General features: G+C 35.9%; 1 protein-coding gene across 9 annotated transcripts in view; it reads left to right on the top strand.

Moving 5' to 3' along the window:
* The window catches only part of RALGAPA1 (Ral GTPase activating protein catalytic subunit alpha 1), a 129,024-nt gene that overhangs the window by 47,660 nt on the left and 63,345 nt on the right, over positions 1-18,019 (top strand). For 7 of the 9 annotated variants that reach the window (XR_008965361.1, XM_057366365.1, XM_057366284.1 and 4 more), the window contains exons 19-28: positions 1,595-1,811; positions 2,955-3,131; positions 6,423-6,575; positions 8,105-8,298; positions 8,428-8,526; positions 8,638-8,793; positions 10,243-10,371; positions 11,331-11,456; positions 12,622-12,680; positions 13,325-13,433. Coding sequence is in view for 8 of the 9 variants with exons in the window: in XM_057366365.1 (XP_057222348.1) it covers positions 1,595-1,811; positions 2,955-3,131; positions 6,423-6,575; positions 8,105-8,298; positions 8,428-8,526; positions 8,638-8,793; positions 10,243-10,371; positions 11,331-11,456; positions 12,622-12,680; positions 13,325-13,433 (1,419 nt within the window). In the remaining variant the exon portion in view is untranslated. The remainder of the gene's footprint in view (positions 1-1,594; positions 1,812-2,954; positions 3,132-6,422; positions 6,576-8,104; positions 8,299-8,427; positions 8,527-8,637; positions 8,794-10,242; positions 10,372-11,330; positions 11,457-12,621; positions 12,681-13,324; positions 13,434-18,019) is intronic. The other 2 variants (XM_057366668.1, XM_057366932.1) reach the window with 1 other exon arrangement.

Raw genomic sequence — 18,019 nt, 5'->3', positions numbered from 1 at the left:
TTTCTTGTAAATAGTGCTCTGCTAATTGAGCCAACTTTTCATATGCTTTCTTCCTGCACTTTTCCAGAAGTGTCATGTTCTTTGGAATGCATTCATAATAAGAGATGTTAATCAATTTTAAGTCAAGCATTTCTGATTACTGTTGCATACTTACAGAAGGAGACAACTGCTTTGAAGAGATAAGTGCTTATTAAATAGCAACAAAAGGGAAAATACAAAAAAGTTGCAAGTTAATAAAAGAATGGGTAACAATTTAGTGTTTCAAAATTGTTTCATTCTTTTTTCTAAAAGTTTTTAAGGTCATTTTAAGACACACTCCTGTGTGGCATGCTCTTATAGAAAGTTATCAGTAAGGAGTTGGGTATAATAAGGGACAGAAGCAATTTCTTCAAAGTTATTTAAAAAATTGTTTATCATCACCATTTATGAATGGCAGGAGAGGATCTATAGAATTTGTCCATATGTATACCTTTTTTCTCTTTTGTACTGAACTCGTGTATGAAACTTGATTGTTGGCACAAAGTCTTGAGTTACAAGACAAAATGCTAACTCGTAGTCTATGAAGAAGGTTAACTTAGTCTGCAGGTTAATGAAACAGAAATCATCAGAGCTGCCTCCTGAAGAAGAGAGAAAGGGAAGGATTACTCTTCGTTTTCAGAATTTATACTTTCCTTGGGTAGCAGAAAGGAGCTGAGATGAGTTTGAGTAAATATTCTGAAACTCATTTTTATAATTGGCACATGACAACAGATGTTCCTTCTTAAAACAGTATCAACTTGTTAAGATTAGTTTTAGGTTGTTATATCTATTGAATGCTAAAACTGTATCACAAAAAGCTTATTAGCCTGACTTAATCTCTAATTAGTAATACAGTAGTAAMAGAATGCAGAACTGACTGGGCCTGGTGTAAAAGGAAGGCATCTTTATTCTCATAATGAATAAAAATCTCAAGCCATTTAATAAAATGGCTTTTCTAYTTTGATATCTCTTCCCTCTCAGGCGAACAGTCCTATCTGTGGAAAAATATGCCTTAGAGAAAGACTTCAAATAGATGACCACCATACTTGCACATGAGCAAATCTGCATGCCTTTCTTCTGCTATTTGTGGTCTTTTGTGTTGCAAACCAGTACCGAAGTTGTATTTTAATCATAAGAAGATTAATGCAWTAATTAACATGGTGGCCTATAGAAAGACATTGTGTCTGAAACCAAGGTTAACAAGTTCTCTTCAGTAATTTAGATCTAATACACTTTTTAACTAYTATTCTCTCTCTATTATTATATCTTACCTACCATGTGGCCCATGCTAGTCTGAATCCTAGCCTTTTACAATATATGTTCAAAAATCCACTGTGCAAATAAAATTTGTGTTGATGAAATTCTGTGACCATGTACTGTGACTGGGCTCTTCAGTTGCTCTTGCCTGTCTGGGGGCTTGGCAAGTCTTGGTATTTGGTATGATGGCAATTTGKTTTATGTACTTAATGTAATGTTTGTTACATTCTGACTTCAGCAAATATGCCATTGCTTTTTCCATTTTACATAAATATACCATCCAAGATTTGAAGACAATTTATGTATCTTCACTGTTTAGAATGTAACAAGAAGAGGAAGCAGTCCTGGCAGCTTGGAAGTTCCTAAAGACCTTCCGGATATATTGAACAAGCAGAACCAAATGCGTCCTGTAGACGACCCAGGAGTGCCTTCCGAGTGGACGTCACCTGCCAGCGCGGGCAGCAGTGACCTCATCAGCTCAGACAGCCACTCTGACTCCTTCAGCGCCTTCCAGTATGAGAGCCGCAAATTTGAAAGCAAGTATATTTTTCCAAAAGTAATAGCATTTTTGAGTAATTTGCAAATTTCCTTTGTTTTCTTTGTTGGTTTTTTTTTCCTGACAAAGTTGTGTGCCGGCARTATTCTGTAGGGAGAGATTATTTTGATTGTCCACTGAAATCACTAGCAAGTTAATGGAGCAAAAAAAGTTCTTAGGAGAGACTGTTGGTTTTTTTAGTAAACTGAAAAAAAGAGCACAGGAATGGTACTATGCAAAAAGTAGARCAACACCAAACAGAAGTTAGGAAGCAATATTGTCTTCTCCCTGGAGTGTATCCATCTGTTTTGCACAAAATATAAAAATTAAAGTTTGTGTATTTTGGAAATCATATTCTTTTGAAAACATTTAGTTAAAATGTAAAGAAGGGCTTTTGATACTTTTACCATGGTCTTTGTGTAGCTGAAGATGAATCAAAGTAATATCATGGTAAAATTAGTATGCATTGAAAAATTAGTGTACTTTGTTTAATAACATAATAATTTCCATTCATTTTATTTATCCATTCCCACCCTTATTTAATAGAAAGGGTCATTATGGTTGCTAGGAATTATGACTTCATGTATTATTTAAGATTAAAATAATGTTTATATAGTAGAATTTTTTTAAGAAAGGACAATTTCTATATATTTCATATTATGCAAATAAGTAATGGTATTTAAATCTGCATTTCATCCTAACATTTTTTCTTTAATGTTGAAAATAGCGTTTGTAGGAATATCATTTGCCATAGTATTTTTAGTTTAAAGTTAGTGCTTTTCAACAAGCTTGAATACTTCTTCCACCTTGTAAATTTTACAAATAAATTCTTTAATGTATGAATCTATTATTTTTGCTTTATTCAGATATAGGTGCACTTACAGCAACTAAGCATAATACATACATGCAACAGGAATGTCTTCTGCAGACATCACGTCATGGGTTTATGAAAAGAAAGAGAATATTCATTCTGGTCAATTATCTTCTGCTGTTGCATTTTATTTAAATTTTGCAGCAATGTTATAGTAGCATAGAAGATGCATATACAAGGTTTCTGTTTGGTTTGGAGGTCCTGGGCCTCTGGGGTTTTTCATATTAGTGATATTTTTATGTTGTAAATTAATACAATGCTATCGTCATACAGATTTCAGCTTTGGCACTGAGGCAGGGACGCCAGCTTCTACTGACATTGATGGAATTTCAGGACAGCAACAGAGTGCTGAGGAACAAGAAGTGGCCAGTCTAACTACCCTCCACATAGATTCAGAAACAAGTAGTCTCAATCAGCAACCATTGTCTGCTGAAGCTGCAACTATTACTGGTAAAGTAGATTCTAAGAAAGWATTTATTTCAGGAATTTTTCACCCATCCTGAAGAATGCAACTTCCAGCTTCTGCTGGGAATCTATATTCTATTTAAGATGATTCTTGTTTTGATTGCTATTGAAAAGTAATGTGTGAAAAAACTTAAGTGGAAAACCTTTGTCTGACTTAGTTTCCCATGGTCCTAAATGTATTTTAAATCCTTAATGAGAAAATCTGTACAATTACCAAGGAGAAACTCTTGCCACATAATGTATGCTAGATCTCTTAGAAGTGTGCTTCTGTTRCTTATAGTTAAATAACTAACTTTCAGGAAAAGTTCTTGCTATGGAAGGTTTTTACAGTGCTCATTCAAACAAAAATATCACACTGAAGTATCTTAGGATTCTTTTATAAGCATCCGTCTTAGTATCTCTTTGTATTGTCTGTTGTGTAACTRAGAGCTTTTATTATACAAAATGTTAGTTATTTGACCATGTAACATCACTTTCCATTTGTGTAACTGAAAAGTGATGCAGTTAACCAAAATTGAATGGACTCTTGTCTGAAAGAGAGGATACCTCTCTATGAGGATGATCTGAAAGAAAGGTCTACTGCGAGATTTTGTAAATGAGAAGTAAAGATGTCCATTGTCATTTTCATACTTCTTGTTCCATGGCTGTTGTACACTACCATCCCTGTTAACAACCCTAGTTGTAACAAGTAACAAGTTGCAATAAGTGTCTGTATTTCTGTGAGACCTTATACCTACATATTGTGTCTTGTTCTCTGTTACAAATCAAACTCTGCCTTTTCAGAGATACCGAAAGACATCTTTACTTSCTCCACCATAGTCTTCACTTTTTAAAAGTGCTCTTGTGCTGAAAGGAGCATGGTATTAGCTTTCATGGACATTGTTGTTCAGCTTGTTCAACAATGTTCAGCTTGACTTGTGTTTACTTCATTTTTCTCTTTGCTGTGTGCTTGTCAAAAGTCCTTGCTACAGATATGTTCTTTTTCTGTTTGTTTGTATGTTTTTATATGTTACTAACTTTATTACTGTTTGATATTTTTGTCCAWGTTTGCACTATAATTGAATTGATAAGATTGCAGTTAGTGACTGAGTTGTCCATTGAGAGGTTCTGTGGTTATCTCTTCTTGCTTGGACACTGTTTTAGAGAGGCAGCTCTTGTATGTCACATGCATTTTGCTGGATTTCCTGAGGAAGCAATACTTGTGCAATTGTACTGTCTGTCTCTGACGGTTCCACACACCCAGCAATATTGGAGCCTATTGTCTAATTGTTGCTGAATCGACATATAAGAAGACAGAAGGATGTTATTTTCTTTGATGTTTTATGAAAGATAGGCAGCTATCTAAGGAAAATTGCATGCATRCAGACTCTCAAGATGGAAGCTGCAATGTGAATTTCACTATATGAGGTGCCAGCAAATCAGTGCAGAAATTCATCCACAAAACACACTCATAATAAACAAGTCTTCAGTCTTTCTGCTTATCAGAAAACTACCCTTTCTAAATCTGAAGGGTTTGGGAAGGAAAATTTCTTCTTTATATATGGGTATTAACTTCATTTCCTTAAGTAAGTGATAAAGTTGACTATTGACTGCTGTTTACTAGTTCTAGTACAAGCTGAACCCATGGSAGTCTCAGTCAAAGTTGGTTCCTGATATGCTGGAGTATCTTATAGTGACAGAATGCTGCTGTTCTTCACATTTTCCATAATTGTTCCTGTYCATTCTCTTCTGTCATATGAAGATCTCTTTCCCTTCTTCCTCTGCTACCTGTCTTCCCTGTCTGCTCTTTCTTTCCACTTCTATCAATTTCCATTTCTATTCCCTTTCTTTCCCTCTCTATCCCATTCTGTCACACTTTCTCTTACCCGTCACTCTTTCTTGCTCCCTTTTTCAACTACTTTCATCTGTCCCCAACTAAYGTGCAGTATGGAAATAAAGTTAAAAAGTACTTTGAACAACTTTGAAGGGTGTATTTTACATGATCTTCGCAAGCATGTGGCAAACAAGTGGTCAGTAGCAAGAGYAGAGGATGACTACCTGTTGTGAGAAACAATAGTCTGTGTGTGAAGCAGTAGTGTCCCTCTCTCCTGCATAGAGATGTTGATTTAAATTGATCATAAAAGCTTAATTGTCTTAGTCATTTAAACAAGATAGAGACCTTTGCAGTTTAACAATGTMATAAAGATTGTTTACTGCAGTTTCTGTTCTGATAATGCTGAGAACATTTTCTGTCAAGTTCTTTAAACAATTTGTTCTCTTTATACGAAGTAACGCTTCTCTCAAATGAGTAGTGTTCTCTCAATTATTCTCACAATAATTTGTGAAATGCTCTTTTAAGAGACTCACTTTTTCAATTGCAGTCCCTGAAGTTTTGTTTATCACTAATACTGAACACACATACTGTTTCTGCATCCCTGTTACATTTATCTAAGAAATAAAACTAATAGGTTCGAATTCTTCCATTTTAACCTGTGCTAATGTGTAGGAGGGTCTGTGGTGAATATTTGTTCTCTTTTTGTCTGCCATGTGATCATTCTGGCTAAACTCAGCTTTTTATAAGGATCTTYAGAAAAATTCAGAATGTGAAACATAAAATAGTACAGAAGAAAAGTACAAGTACCTACTCCCTCTCCACAGATCTCTCAGTAGAGATCACATAATTGTCTAGAGAGCTTGCTCAAGGATTACAGAAAAATACCTTTGTAGCACTGCCATTCAGACACTCGTGAGTTCCTGTTTTAGAGGAAATACCGCTTCTCTAACTATGTAGAACTTTCCTCTTATATGGATTTTCTCAGCTCAATCAGTAGATCARCATCAAAGATTATCAGTTACTTGTTTGAGCTTTTATTTATAAGTTAACCTGTATGCATCTGTAACCCTGGAAAAGCATTTGTTCCAGGAAAATTTTTGCTTAAACATTTTGCTGGACAGTAATTTAGGTGAGGGAATGTGATGAGAGTTTTAACTGGTTSAAAACATTGAAAGTGCTGCAGAACAAACACATTTAGAATTATTTGGACCTAAAATAGAAGTCTGTTAGTCCACCTACCTGTCTGATTTTGATGTTCATCTTTCAGCTTTCCTGCATGTACTTCGTTTTCTTTCAGAACACCATTCACAGGGAGATCTCCTTACTGTTTTATATCTCTCCTAGCCCAATTTGATTCATAAAAGCAGCTCAGTTTTCTGTTAATGCTGTATTTAGACAACTTTTCAGTAACTCAAGAAAATAGAAAARGCTTTTAAGGTAACTGTTAAAAATTGCATTTGCAGGCTCTGAAAGTGCTTCTCCAATCCAATCTGCTCTTGGATCCCGATCACAGACACCCTCTCCTGCCACTCTTCATGCAGATCATATTGAGCAGAAGGATCTGCAACTGGATGAGAAGCTCCACCACTCTGTTTTACAGACGCCAGATGACCTAGGCAATATCTGGAATAGCAAATACAAACCTGTTCTTTCTTTCTTTCTGATGCAATGTAGTGAAGTAGCTAGTATCACATGAGTTGTAAACAATCCTGTAGAAGGCTATTTCATCTGCACTTTAAAAAGTATTTAATTACAGTGATTTCTTTTAAAAGCAAACAAAAACCTTTTGCCTTTTATCCTGCTTTTCAGTGGAATTTTTAGCAGTGGGTTAATAGTCCATGTATTTATAATTGTTCTTTTAGTTGCTTAGAATTGTGGCAGCTTAATCTAGTATGTGGTCCTGCATGGACTGTTTTATCATTGATGTACAAATAATAAGACATAATTTTAAAGTAATGTTACAGTTTGTCCTTGGAAGTTTGGTTCTTTTCCCTTCATATTTAAACAAAATTGTAATTACATCAGCTATCTTAGCTATTGAATTCAAAGATATATTCCCTTTGTAAATACGATGTTCACATTTCTCCCGCATTTTGTCTCATGGAAACAGAAGGGTGTCTGATATGGATTTCAGATCCTATTTTTTTAAGTAGCTTACTGATGGACAGAAATGCTATAATTGTGYTTTGTACTTTAAAATCTACAGCCTAGAAACCAATAGTGTCTCTACCACAGAGGCTCAGAATTTCAAAAGAAGAGGCTATATGATTAGGCTGAATTCARATTTAATTTTGATATGGTTTGCCTGTGGGAGCTACAAGATTTTCAGAAGATCCCAKCAAATTCTGGTGCTGTGGTGTTTTAAAAATCCATCTGAGGGGATGGAAAGAAGATTCTAAATGCCTGCTGCTTTAAAACTGGCTCATTATCTAGTTTTTTAGTGGCTGTTTAGGTGTTAAGCATGAGCTGAGTAGACTTGAGCCATCATAATCTATTGAAGGTTTCTTTATATGAACAGTCTAGATCAATAATCTTCCACCTAAAAAAGAATGTTTATTCATATAGCACTGATGTGTGGAAAGAGCTAGGTGGGTGTTAGGGTTGTGGTGCTACATTACTGAATGTTGTCTCTCCACTCATACAGATTTACTGTTTAAAGGACACCTAGCTAAAGACAAGTTTACTCACACCTTTCTCTTCAACTTGCAGTAAAATGTGTTCCTAGTCAATTCTAAGAAAAATAGTCTTTATGTTTTATTAGGRAACATGTAAAATTGAAAAATAATTTTACTTGAAAGCAGGCAAGTGGAATTCTGGAGATTCATTGACTTCAAAGAATGTGAGGAAAGATTTACAAAAGGAGCGGCCCTTCTGGGTCCATCATATCTGTTTTAGAGCTCCAGTAGTGACCTTAAATGTTATTTAATGAAAGAATATAAGAAGCAGGACAATTCTTCCTCTACAGAGTTTATAATAAGCAGAGCTTAACATATACAGTGTTGAGGTGGCTGAATGGATAAAAAATAGCTTATTCTGAAAGCCCGAACTTTTAGTTTTAAGAAGACACTGTATTTAATAGTTGTATCAGAACTTTTCCTTCTCTGGAGAGGTATATCTCACTATATTTTTTTTTCTTTTGTTACAGAAACTAGTGAATTCCCCTCAGAATGTTGCAGTGTGATGGCTGGGGGAACACTTACAGGATGGCACGCAGATGTTGCTACTGTGATGTGGAGGAGGATGCTTGGAATTTTGGGAGATGTCAACAGCATCATGGATCCAGAGATTCATGCCCAAGTTTTTGATTATCTGTGTGAACTGTGGCAGAATCTGGCCAAGGTAAAATAATTGAACATTTTCTCCAACCTGACCTGTTTGGGCAGGATTTTCAAAAGGAATGAACCACACCTTATATATTTCCCTTAAATAATTCTTTTTTTGTTGTTGTTTTTTTTTTAATAATTGCAGATAAGAGACAATCTTGGTATTTCAACAGATAATCTAACCTCACCATCTCCCCCAGTTTTAATTCCACCACTGAGAATTCTAACACCATGGCTCTTCAAGGTAAATTTGAGCATTAAACTGTGAAACAGAAATAAAAATTAACATAAATGTAGAAGAATGTTTAATGTAATTTTTTACTTACAAATAATAAATATTGTTCTAAAACTATAGGCAACAATGCTGACTGATAAATACAAACAAGGAAAGCTACATGCGTATAAACTTATTTGTAAGACAATGAAGCGAAGACAAGATGTTTCTCCAAACAGGGATTTTTTAACTCATTTCTACAATATAATGCACTGTGGACTTCTTCATGTGGATCAAGTAAGTTAATTATGAAATTCAAGATAATGTAAACGTAATAACTGAACATAAAGTTCTTCTCTCAGAAATACTTGATGTATTTCTGAGTAATTTAACTTTGTTTTTGAAATTAGTTATGTGACTGAGACTTTTTAGAAAAAGAAAACTTTGATAAATGATCCTCATGTTCTTGGTTGTATTCAGAAATGCTTTTTTTGTAGTCCATGTCAAGCAAATGTGAGGGCAGAAAAGGTATTCTCTCATTTTTTATCGATTGTATGTTACAGATTGAAGTATGCAAGAAAGAGAAGGAAGCAGATCTCTCTAAAGTCTACTGTTCTTCTTACTTGCTCCCTGATGCAACAGTTTAGCTAGTAAATTGTGCTCACTACATTGGAGGACTTTGTTTCTACAGCAAGTATAGGAATCAGCAAATTGAGATGTACTGAGCGTATCTGATCAGTGGGAGTAGATATTTTTCATAGGTTTTAATGTTAAGAAGTCTGAAAATATTGTGTAGCTTAAACACTTTCTAAAGGTTTTCATCAGAAGTGTAAAAAAGTTGTGTTTATGAACTTTTTTGAGGAGTGGTTATAGGAATGGGGAGACCAAAGGTTCAATATGCTCTGTTTTCTTTAACTGGGAAAAACAGAATTAGTCCAAAATCATTCCACAGATGGCTGTGGATGGGACAGATCTCTAGTTTCTGTATTCTAACAACCAGTTAATGGTGTTTTTCTTGCTGGATTGAAGATCTTCCTATGACATACTGCCATTTAGTTGGCTGTTACTACTAGTGGAGAGTTATTCAAAGGAGAAAAGGGGGGAGGGGTTGCCTATCTGTAAACTTGGAATGTTTTTTAATAATTAAAGCACTTTATACCTTTTCAAGTACTTTTGAAGAAATCGCATCATGTACAGTAATTTTTATAAGTGCCTCAGTAAGTCTACAATAACATAATACGTTGTGTTGATTGACTACATACCATTTGATACCGCTAAAAACATTTTATTATCTTTCTTTAAATTTTGGTTCCCTATGGGTATATATAAGAGTCTAATACCTCTTTTAAAGTTAYGGTCAGGCAATAGTTGTTGGAGAGGAGTAAGCAGTTGTTAAGAAAGTATAATAGCTGGTTATCTTTCTATATYTCTTCTGTACCTATTCAGATGAATGGTTAATCAGTTATAGAACTGTTAAAAGCTGAGTGTAAGTTAATGAACTATTGTCCAAACTTAAATTGATCTATGAAGTATACCATGATTCAATTACATTAATATGAGTATATCTGAGGAATTTATCTTWTTATGCTACTCTTTGCTCACTAATAAGTGTCTTACTAGCTGCAATGAGTTTTCTTTCTCACGTTTTTACTTAGTACGTTTGATAAATAACCTGCCTTTTTTCTATTCATTTTTCATCTTGATTTGTGTTGATATTCATCCTTTTTTCCCTTTTCCTTCTGTGAGGATATTGTCAATACAATCATCAAGCACTGCTCTCCTCAGTTCTTTTCACTTGGTTTGCCTGGTGCTACCATGCTTATTATGGATTTCATTGTAGCAGCAGGAAGAGTGGCTGCATCTTCTTTCCTCAATGTAAGTATTCATCAGTTATTCTCATGGCTGAGGAAGAATTTGAGAGAATACTGTGCAATATTTTTCTTGACTAGGGTGTTAAATTGATCCCAGAATTCAATGCAATGGTTATCAAATACAGATAATGRCAGTGATTTATTGTAGAACACTACAAATACCTCTTCAGAAAATATGTGAAGAATGCAAAAATTACTGTTGAAGAGTGAATCTTCTTTTATTTTAGAGTTACAAAAATTGTGACTGCCATTTTTCTGTGCTTGAAGATATTTTAAAGTATATGACCATTTTGACTGTTGTTTCATTTTTGAAAATGTCCTTACTCCTTCATGTCTCTGCTATGCAATGACTTTTATGATCAGGCTTGGGAACTCTAATCTGCTAGTGCCCACACTATCTGGATTTTTTTTCGCATTTCTGATATTGTTACTCAAGCAAGTTCAGCCTTATGTAGTAATACTGATATGATTACCTAGGTGCTATTGGCCTTGCATATMGTAGTCTCTCAAATCCCCCAGTCTCCTCCAAGTGTCTGTGAATTTTGACTCTTTTTCACATTAGTCCCTCTCTAACCAGCTATGAAATCCARCCTCCTCAAGGTACTGTCTGAAGCCTCTGTCAGCTTCTTACAGCATAGCCTTTCCTTTCAGCAATGACTTATGTCACATTTAGTAGTTTTCYACATCCTGTTCAATTAGTTGAACCTAAGACCTGAGCCTAGTTAGCATCTCAGTCATTTGTCTGTAGTCCTAAMAATTCCTCTGCTTCTTTTTGTCTGTCTTGGAAAATGGGAGCAGGGGTGTTCATGAGTAGCAATGCAAGGGGCTGTGATCTTTGCAGGATGTGCAGGAGAAAGGAAATAGCTGTGTACAATTTCAGCTGTTTTTCTCTTTTAAGGCAGCTAGAAATGTCAACTTCCTGATTGCAATAAGAATATDTATTTCTCCCCACCTTTTTTTTAGGCACCAAGAGTTGAAGCACAGGTTCTTTTAGGATCTCTTGTCTGTTTTCCCAATTTATATCATGAACTACCAGCTCTTCACCCAAATATTCCTGACATTGCTGTGTCTCAGTTTACAGATGTTAAGGTAGGAATTTTAAGAATATTTGGCTACTATTCTGTTACCAAATAYATGTTTAATATGGTGCTTTTCCAGAAAATATGAACTAAAATTTTAAGATCCTAAATTTTTTCGAAAGTAATTTCAAATAGATTATAAAACTCAAGATACCATAAAGTCTTGTCAAACTTTATACTTCTAAACATATTTTATAATTGGTTTTAACTTCATAATAAAGTCTTTTCTTATGTTTATAGAAGGAAATGATACATTATCTCACCCTTTCAAGCCTTGTCTCACTYAGGCTATTGGCAGTACCTCAGATTTAATTAGCTGAGATCAGAAGATTGTGAGGCTTGACATTTATTATTTAATTTATTGAGAGTTCAAAACTTGTGAAATCTTCCTGTGTTCCTAAGGGCTTTAGAAAATTTCTGTACAACAGTGTGTTTTTTTAGCCAAAAGGCAAATATTAATGGAGTCCTTACCTTGTATGACAGTATCACAGTATCACACTGCTAAGAGCTCAGTTTGTGTGCCTAAGAGAGTCTCCCCCTAAGTTTTCCAAACTGTTTCAATTTAGGGAGAAATGATGACTAGAGAGCTGCTTTATACCTTGCTCCCCTTTGGAGACTGATTTTGAATTCCTTCTTTCTCATTTCTATTATATAATGTCAATTTACTTGAATTTTATTAAGGGCAAGCTACACTTTAGGGACATGTCACTGCAGTTGAGTCAAAATTCTCTTTGATGGAATTTGTAAGGTACTGTAGTCACTTATTCTGCAACTAGTTGCAAATACTTTTAAAATCAATTAATTTTTTAATCAATTAATTTTAAAATGCTTGCTTAAACCTCAAAGTAAAGGATTCTTTCTGTCATACTCAGCTTCAGGGAATCCTTTACTGTTTCTTTTTTTACCACTGATATTTTATGGAAATGTTTCRACAAGAATTGGCGAAATGGCTCATCAGCAGAAATTAGGACAGTAATTTATGGGATATTCTTGGGTAGCACAATAATGGGTATCTGGGACAGACAAGAAGTTTGAGGTAGTGGTAAGCAAACAGTTCATCTGATCCCAACCTAAAGACTCAGATAAACAATATGCCTGTGTGCACTAATAATATTCTGATGCTTTATGTGATGGAGTTACATATAAATCAGTGATTATTTTCCTCTTCATTTTAGGAACTCATAATTAAAACTGTGTTAAGTTCAGCAAGAGAGGAGCCATCTGGTCCTGCACGGTAGGTCATACAAAAAGAGATTCTACATTAATAAATTCTTTTATTTATTAGACTGTTTTGAGGTGGATATGTTAGAGAGCTGCAGGTAGAAGTTTGTGTGCATTTCATTAGTAGTTTTCTTCACCACCATCAAAACTTTTGTCCATGATGTGAATTTGAAATTGTTTTTAATAGGATATTAATTACAAATAGTTATGGGCTGGTCTAGTCCAGTATTCTATGACGATGGGTGATGGGAAAGGGYGTAAATATGGGTAAGAGAATAAGCTTTCTCAACCTACCCTGGTGTTCAGCTCAGGGATTTTCTGAACTAAAGAGGCATTTTACTTTGATGAAGGTCAAGATTATTTGTGAGGAAGGTATAGTTATTTTTTATTAGATCACATGATTTAATTTGGAAAACAGAAACAACCCAATATACATGAACCCTTTATGGTASGAACAAGAAGCAGAAAAAACTGAGCTAAGCATTAAACTAGGATTGTGAAATAAGTTACAACACTATAAATATTTTTGTGCGGTTGTTTTGGAAATACTAAAAACATATTTGTTGTTATATGYCTTTAGCAAGACAAATGAATCATAGAAATGACACATTTTTGTAGAGTATCTCTCAACAACTTGTCTTCAACCTTGTTTTACAGATGTGTTGCTCTTTGCAGCCTTGGTATTTGGATCTGTGAGGAGCTAGTTCATGAATCACATCATCCTCAGATCAAGGAAGCATTGAATGTGATTTGTGTTTCTTTAAAGGTGAGAGAATTAAACTTTTACAATGTATATTGCCTTTACGTGTAAAGACACTTTGCCTTTTCAAAGTCATGATGACATTTTGGCGTCCTTAGTTTGCAGTCTCATTTGCCATCCTTACAAAAGACAGAACTCAGTTTATCGAGTGGATCTCTGAAATGCCGAAAGTTCTTTACCCTTCTTTTGTTTTGGAGGGAATGGTGTGCTGGGAGATAAGACAGCATCTTTTCTTAATATATATCATTAGCCATTCTATACCCTTTGGAGCATAACAGTTTCGTGCATCACCCATCTTTCATTTATAATCCTTGCAATTCAGGTTTCAGCAAAACCACTACTATCTCTGTCTGATTTTGTTCAGCTATATGCCTTACCCACAACCTGGACCCAAGCTTCCAGCAGGGTTTCCTGCATCTATTTGTAACTACATCTTGGAGCCTTGTGGATTAACCTTAAATTAGGGCCAAACTCCCACTCCATTCCCACTTACTCACCACCTCTCCTCAACAGGACAGGGGGACAAAACAGGATGAAAAATCTTGTGAATCATGATGAAGAGTGGGAGATTGCTTGCCAGCTACCATGGGCAAAGCCGATTTGAAGTAGGGAAGTTAATTTAATTTATTGCTAGTTGAATAATTTGGGCAGTGAGAAAAAAAAGAAAATGTTTAAAATACCGCCATTCCCTGCCTTCCGTTTCTACTTCACTCCTTCATTTCCAGCTTTGTTTCTGCYCCCTCCTGTCCGCTCCTGACTAGTGTAGAGAAGATGGGAAATAGGGAGTCATGATCAGTCCACYGCAGTAATGGTCTGCCACTCCTTCCTCCCTCCTTTCACTGGATGCAGTCCATCAGGATAAGCCTCCTTCTTTGTGGACTGCCCACAGACAGCACTCAAGAAATACCCAGTGCTACAGTGTGGAGTACCCCAGAGCTGCAGTGTAGCTATCTCCACTGGCATGGCCTTTTCCATAGGCTGCAGAGAAATCTCTATCTAGGCTTGGAGCACCTCCTCCCTCTCCTCCTTCTGTGACCTTTGGGTTTGCCTACTGTTTCTCATTTCTTTTTTTTTTTTTCCCTTCTCTGCCTATGTGGCATTTTTACCCTTTTTWAAATATGTTTTCACGAAGTCACCACATACTTGGCAGATGTGTTCTGCTGTTCTTTGGTGAGTCGTTGCAGAGCTGGCTGTTTCTGGCATGGGGCAGTCTCTAGCCTTTTCTCACACAGAATCCCCTGTGGATTCTCCAGTACCAAGGTCTTACCATGTACACCTAGTAGAGATCCATACAAAGACACTGGAGTACAAAAGTGTTGGAGATTTTAATTCTGCAGCATTTGTGTCTTCTGCTTAGGATAGTCAAGGTTGTCAAAGTCAGTCACATACCTTACTAATTGGCGTCCTGGGTTATGAATACTCTAAAGCCTCCATGGTACATTCTCCTGTGACACTGCAGAAGAAAAAGGCCRGGGTAGAGATGATATTGGAAGGAATCCCAGTTTTGGGAGCCATCTGCCATATATACATGAAATGGTTCCCAAGCTAAGTTGCTGCCTGGTACTCTTYGGCTACTGACTGAGCAGAGCATCCACTGTAAGAGGGGGACAGGAAAGGAAGTGGGAAGGTGACAAGTGCAGTGGCCAAACTGGCTTCCCGAAGCTTGTCGTGCTTCTTGTGCACCTGCCCTCTTCATCCTCCACCATCCAAATCCCATTATTCCCATATCCTCACAACATTTTGTGCAGGTTCRCTTCTGAATTTGAGAGTCATTGCATTATGCAGTATTGTTTCTTAGCCCTGCTAGATCTTTAGAGAGAAATGCAGAGTACTTATAATGTATGCATGGAAACACTGGGGGATATTTAATTTGCTGTGGTAGCATCCTCTTCTATGCTTATTTCAGGAGCTGCATCTTTTTGGSTTTTTTTTCCTTGATGAGTGTTTTTGTTTTCCCACAATTTTAAGTCTTTTTGCATTTTTGCATCTTGTTTTATAGAACAATTAAAATAATAGAAAAAATATTTTATTTTTAAGCTTTTTTTCAAATATGCATGTTTGTGAGCAATAGCTTCAACTTTTTAAATGTTCCCCAGTTTATCTTCAAAACCTGTGTACTTTTGTTTGCATCAAAATTCTGTAAATGGTCTAGTCTTTCTGTATATACACATCGATAAAAATTGGAGTGTACACCTGTTACATATGACATCTGTCGGATGCTGGGGATTATTATTTTCTTTTAAGCAATGGGAATCTGAAAAATATCTTAACTGATCAGCTGCTCACATCTTCTGAAATAGGATTTGAGTCTCTGTATGAAAGAGGTAGCTGCAGGGCTTTTAGTATTAGACTCTAAATTGCAATATCCTGTTTGGCAAAATCACATTCATTCTTTGCAGCTCCACTAATACCCTCTTCCAGGGTTTTCCCTTTGTTTTTAATAATGCTTAACTTTTGCATTTTATCAAGTTCCTGTGCAAGTTTGGTATTARGCAAATGATGTTTTTATTTTGCTGGTTTAATTTATCAATATTTGAGCTATTTTTCATCTTGAAATTCATAGTGATTTATCTTCTTTTTCTCTGATGTATTTATTAAACCAGTTATTTGTATCTCGTTTATATTAAACATAAATTACTTTTTGAATGAGGAAACAAGGACCTTTATATTTCTACTTTAYTTCGCTTTGTGATGGCAAAACAATCCAGTGCACATTGTCTTTTTTTCCAGTTCTGAGCAATGGTATACATTCACAATTGAGTTTAATAAGGAAATGAAAAGTTCCTTAATATGTCATGGGAGAAATAAATTAGCTCTAATTTGTTACCTAAGCAATCTCCTGGCTACCAAGTAGTCAGAGGTTTGAACTCCCAGAACAGATTATTTTCTTATTTTCAGGAGAAATGAATGGGTAGGAGCTATAGGCCTAGTCCAACTTACTGATAAGTCCAACTGAGCAAATAACATTGAATAGAAAGGTTAGCAGCAATTAAATGTTTATTTTTGGAATACCAGAAGCATATTCAGAACTGCAGTTCAGCAGCTCGCTTTGAATAAAGCTAGTGCTTCTCCCAGCTCTGTGGCAATACTGCTCTGTCTGCATTAACCCCTTCTGAAACTTGAGCACAAAGGATCCTAACCAGCCATCCAGACCTATGATTTGATTATGCTTCTCTCAAAAATGCTACTGATACATCACAAAATTGTGTTGTACAGACTTAGTTGAATGAGTGCTRAACATAGGTTATTTTCAAGCATGGACAAGGTTAAATTCCTCATTTAACATTCAGAAAGAATGGATCCTTGCAAAGATGAACCATATGGTAAGACTACCTTTCCAGGAAAAACCCTGGGAGCTGGGAAACAGCCAGTRTGCCAGTTTGTTGGCATCTTTTTTTTTCCCCCCATCAAATAACTTTTCAAAAATTATGTCCACATAAATATAAAAGTAGAAAATTCTTGCACTTTATAACATACGGWATTTTCCAGAGACAAAGAATGGCAGATGAAATGTTTATGGCATCACACACGTGTTTCCATGTCACCTCTGAAAGTTCTTGTGAACGAAGTCAGAACCAAATGACTGACTTGAAAGGGGCAAATTGTTTCACTATCTAGCACATACTCAGTTGCTACTTGAGTTCAGGCAAATGCCCTTCCAGTACCCTCAGCTCTCTAACTGTTTGTTCTGAAGTGTCTGAGTGTTTGTCATGGTTTAAGTTCAGCTGGAAATCAAGCGCCACGCAGCCCCTTGCTCACTCTCCTTTTGCCCCTCCCATTGCAGTGGAATGGGGAGGAGAATGAAAACAAAACTTGTATGTTGAGATGAGAAGAGTTTCATRACCAAAAACAACGTAAATAGCATAATAAGGGTGAATGATAATAATAATGATAATAAAAAGAGAAAGAAATAAAAAGCCCAAGTGATGCACAATGCATTTGGTCACCACCTGCTGACTGATACCAGACCCCCTTCCCAAACCCAGACCAATCCTCTCTCCAGGTAACTCCCCCTGGTTTCTATAATGGTCATAATGTTCTGTGTTGTGGAATATCCCTTTGGTCAGTACAGGTCACCCATCCCAGCTGTGCTCCCTCCCAGTTTCTTTTGCCAACCGCCTCACTGGCACATTATGAGAGAAGAAAAAAAAAAGTCCTTGACTTAGGATTAACACAGCTTAGCGAAAACCAGCGAAAGACATCACTGTGTTATCAACACCATTCTCATTCTGAATCCAAAACACAGCACTGCAAGAGCTGCTGAGAGGAAATTAACTCTACTCTAATTGAAACCAGGACAGCAATCTTTTGAAATGTGATATATTCACCATGCTAGGACAACTTTCTGAAGCAGATGAAAGGTTTGAGCTATTTCAGCCAGTTCCCACATTCTTGATCAAACCTTCATCCCTGATGCTCTTCCCATGAATAAAAAAATATTAGGTGTGCAAGATTAGATTTTAAATTTATTCATATTCATCACTTTATACACTTTATGCAAAATTTGTCTCCACTTACTTTTGTTCCTYTCTTAAATAAAAAATCCCACCTTTCTTCAACTAGAGTACAGAAGGAAGTTAACTGAATTGTGT

This window comes from Malurus melanocephalus, unplaced genomic scaffold (assembly GCF_030028575.1).
Source record: "Malurus melanocephalus ecotype Western Australia unplaced genomic scaffold, MMel_1.1 scaffold_0, whole genome shotgun sequence".
In the NCBI taxonomy this organism is placed as follows: Eukaryota; Metazoa; Chordata; class Aves; order Passeriformes; family Maluridae; genus Malurus; species Malurus melanocephalus.
Note: the sequence above shows the minus strand (reverse complement) of the source record. Positions and strands in the feature narration are given on the sequence as shown.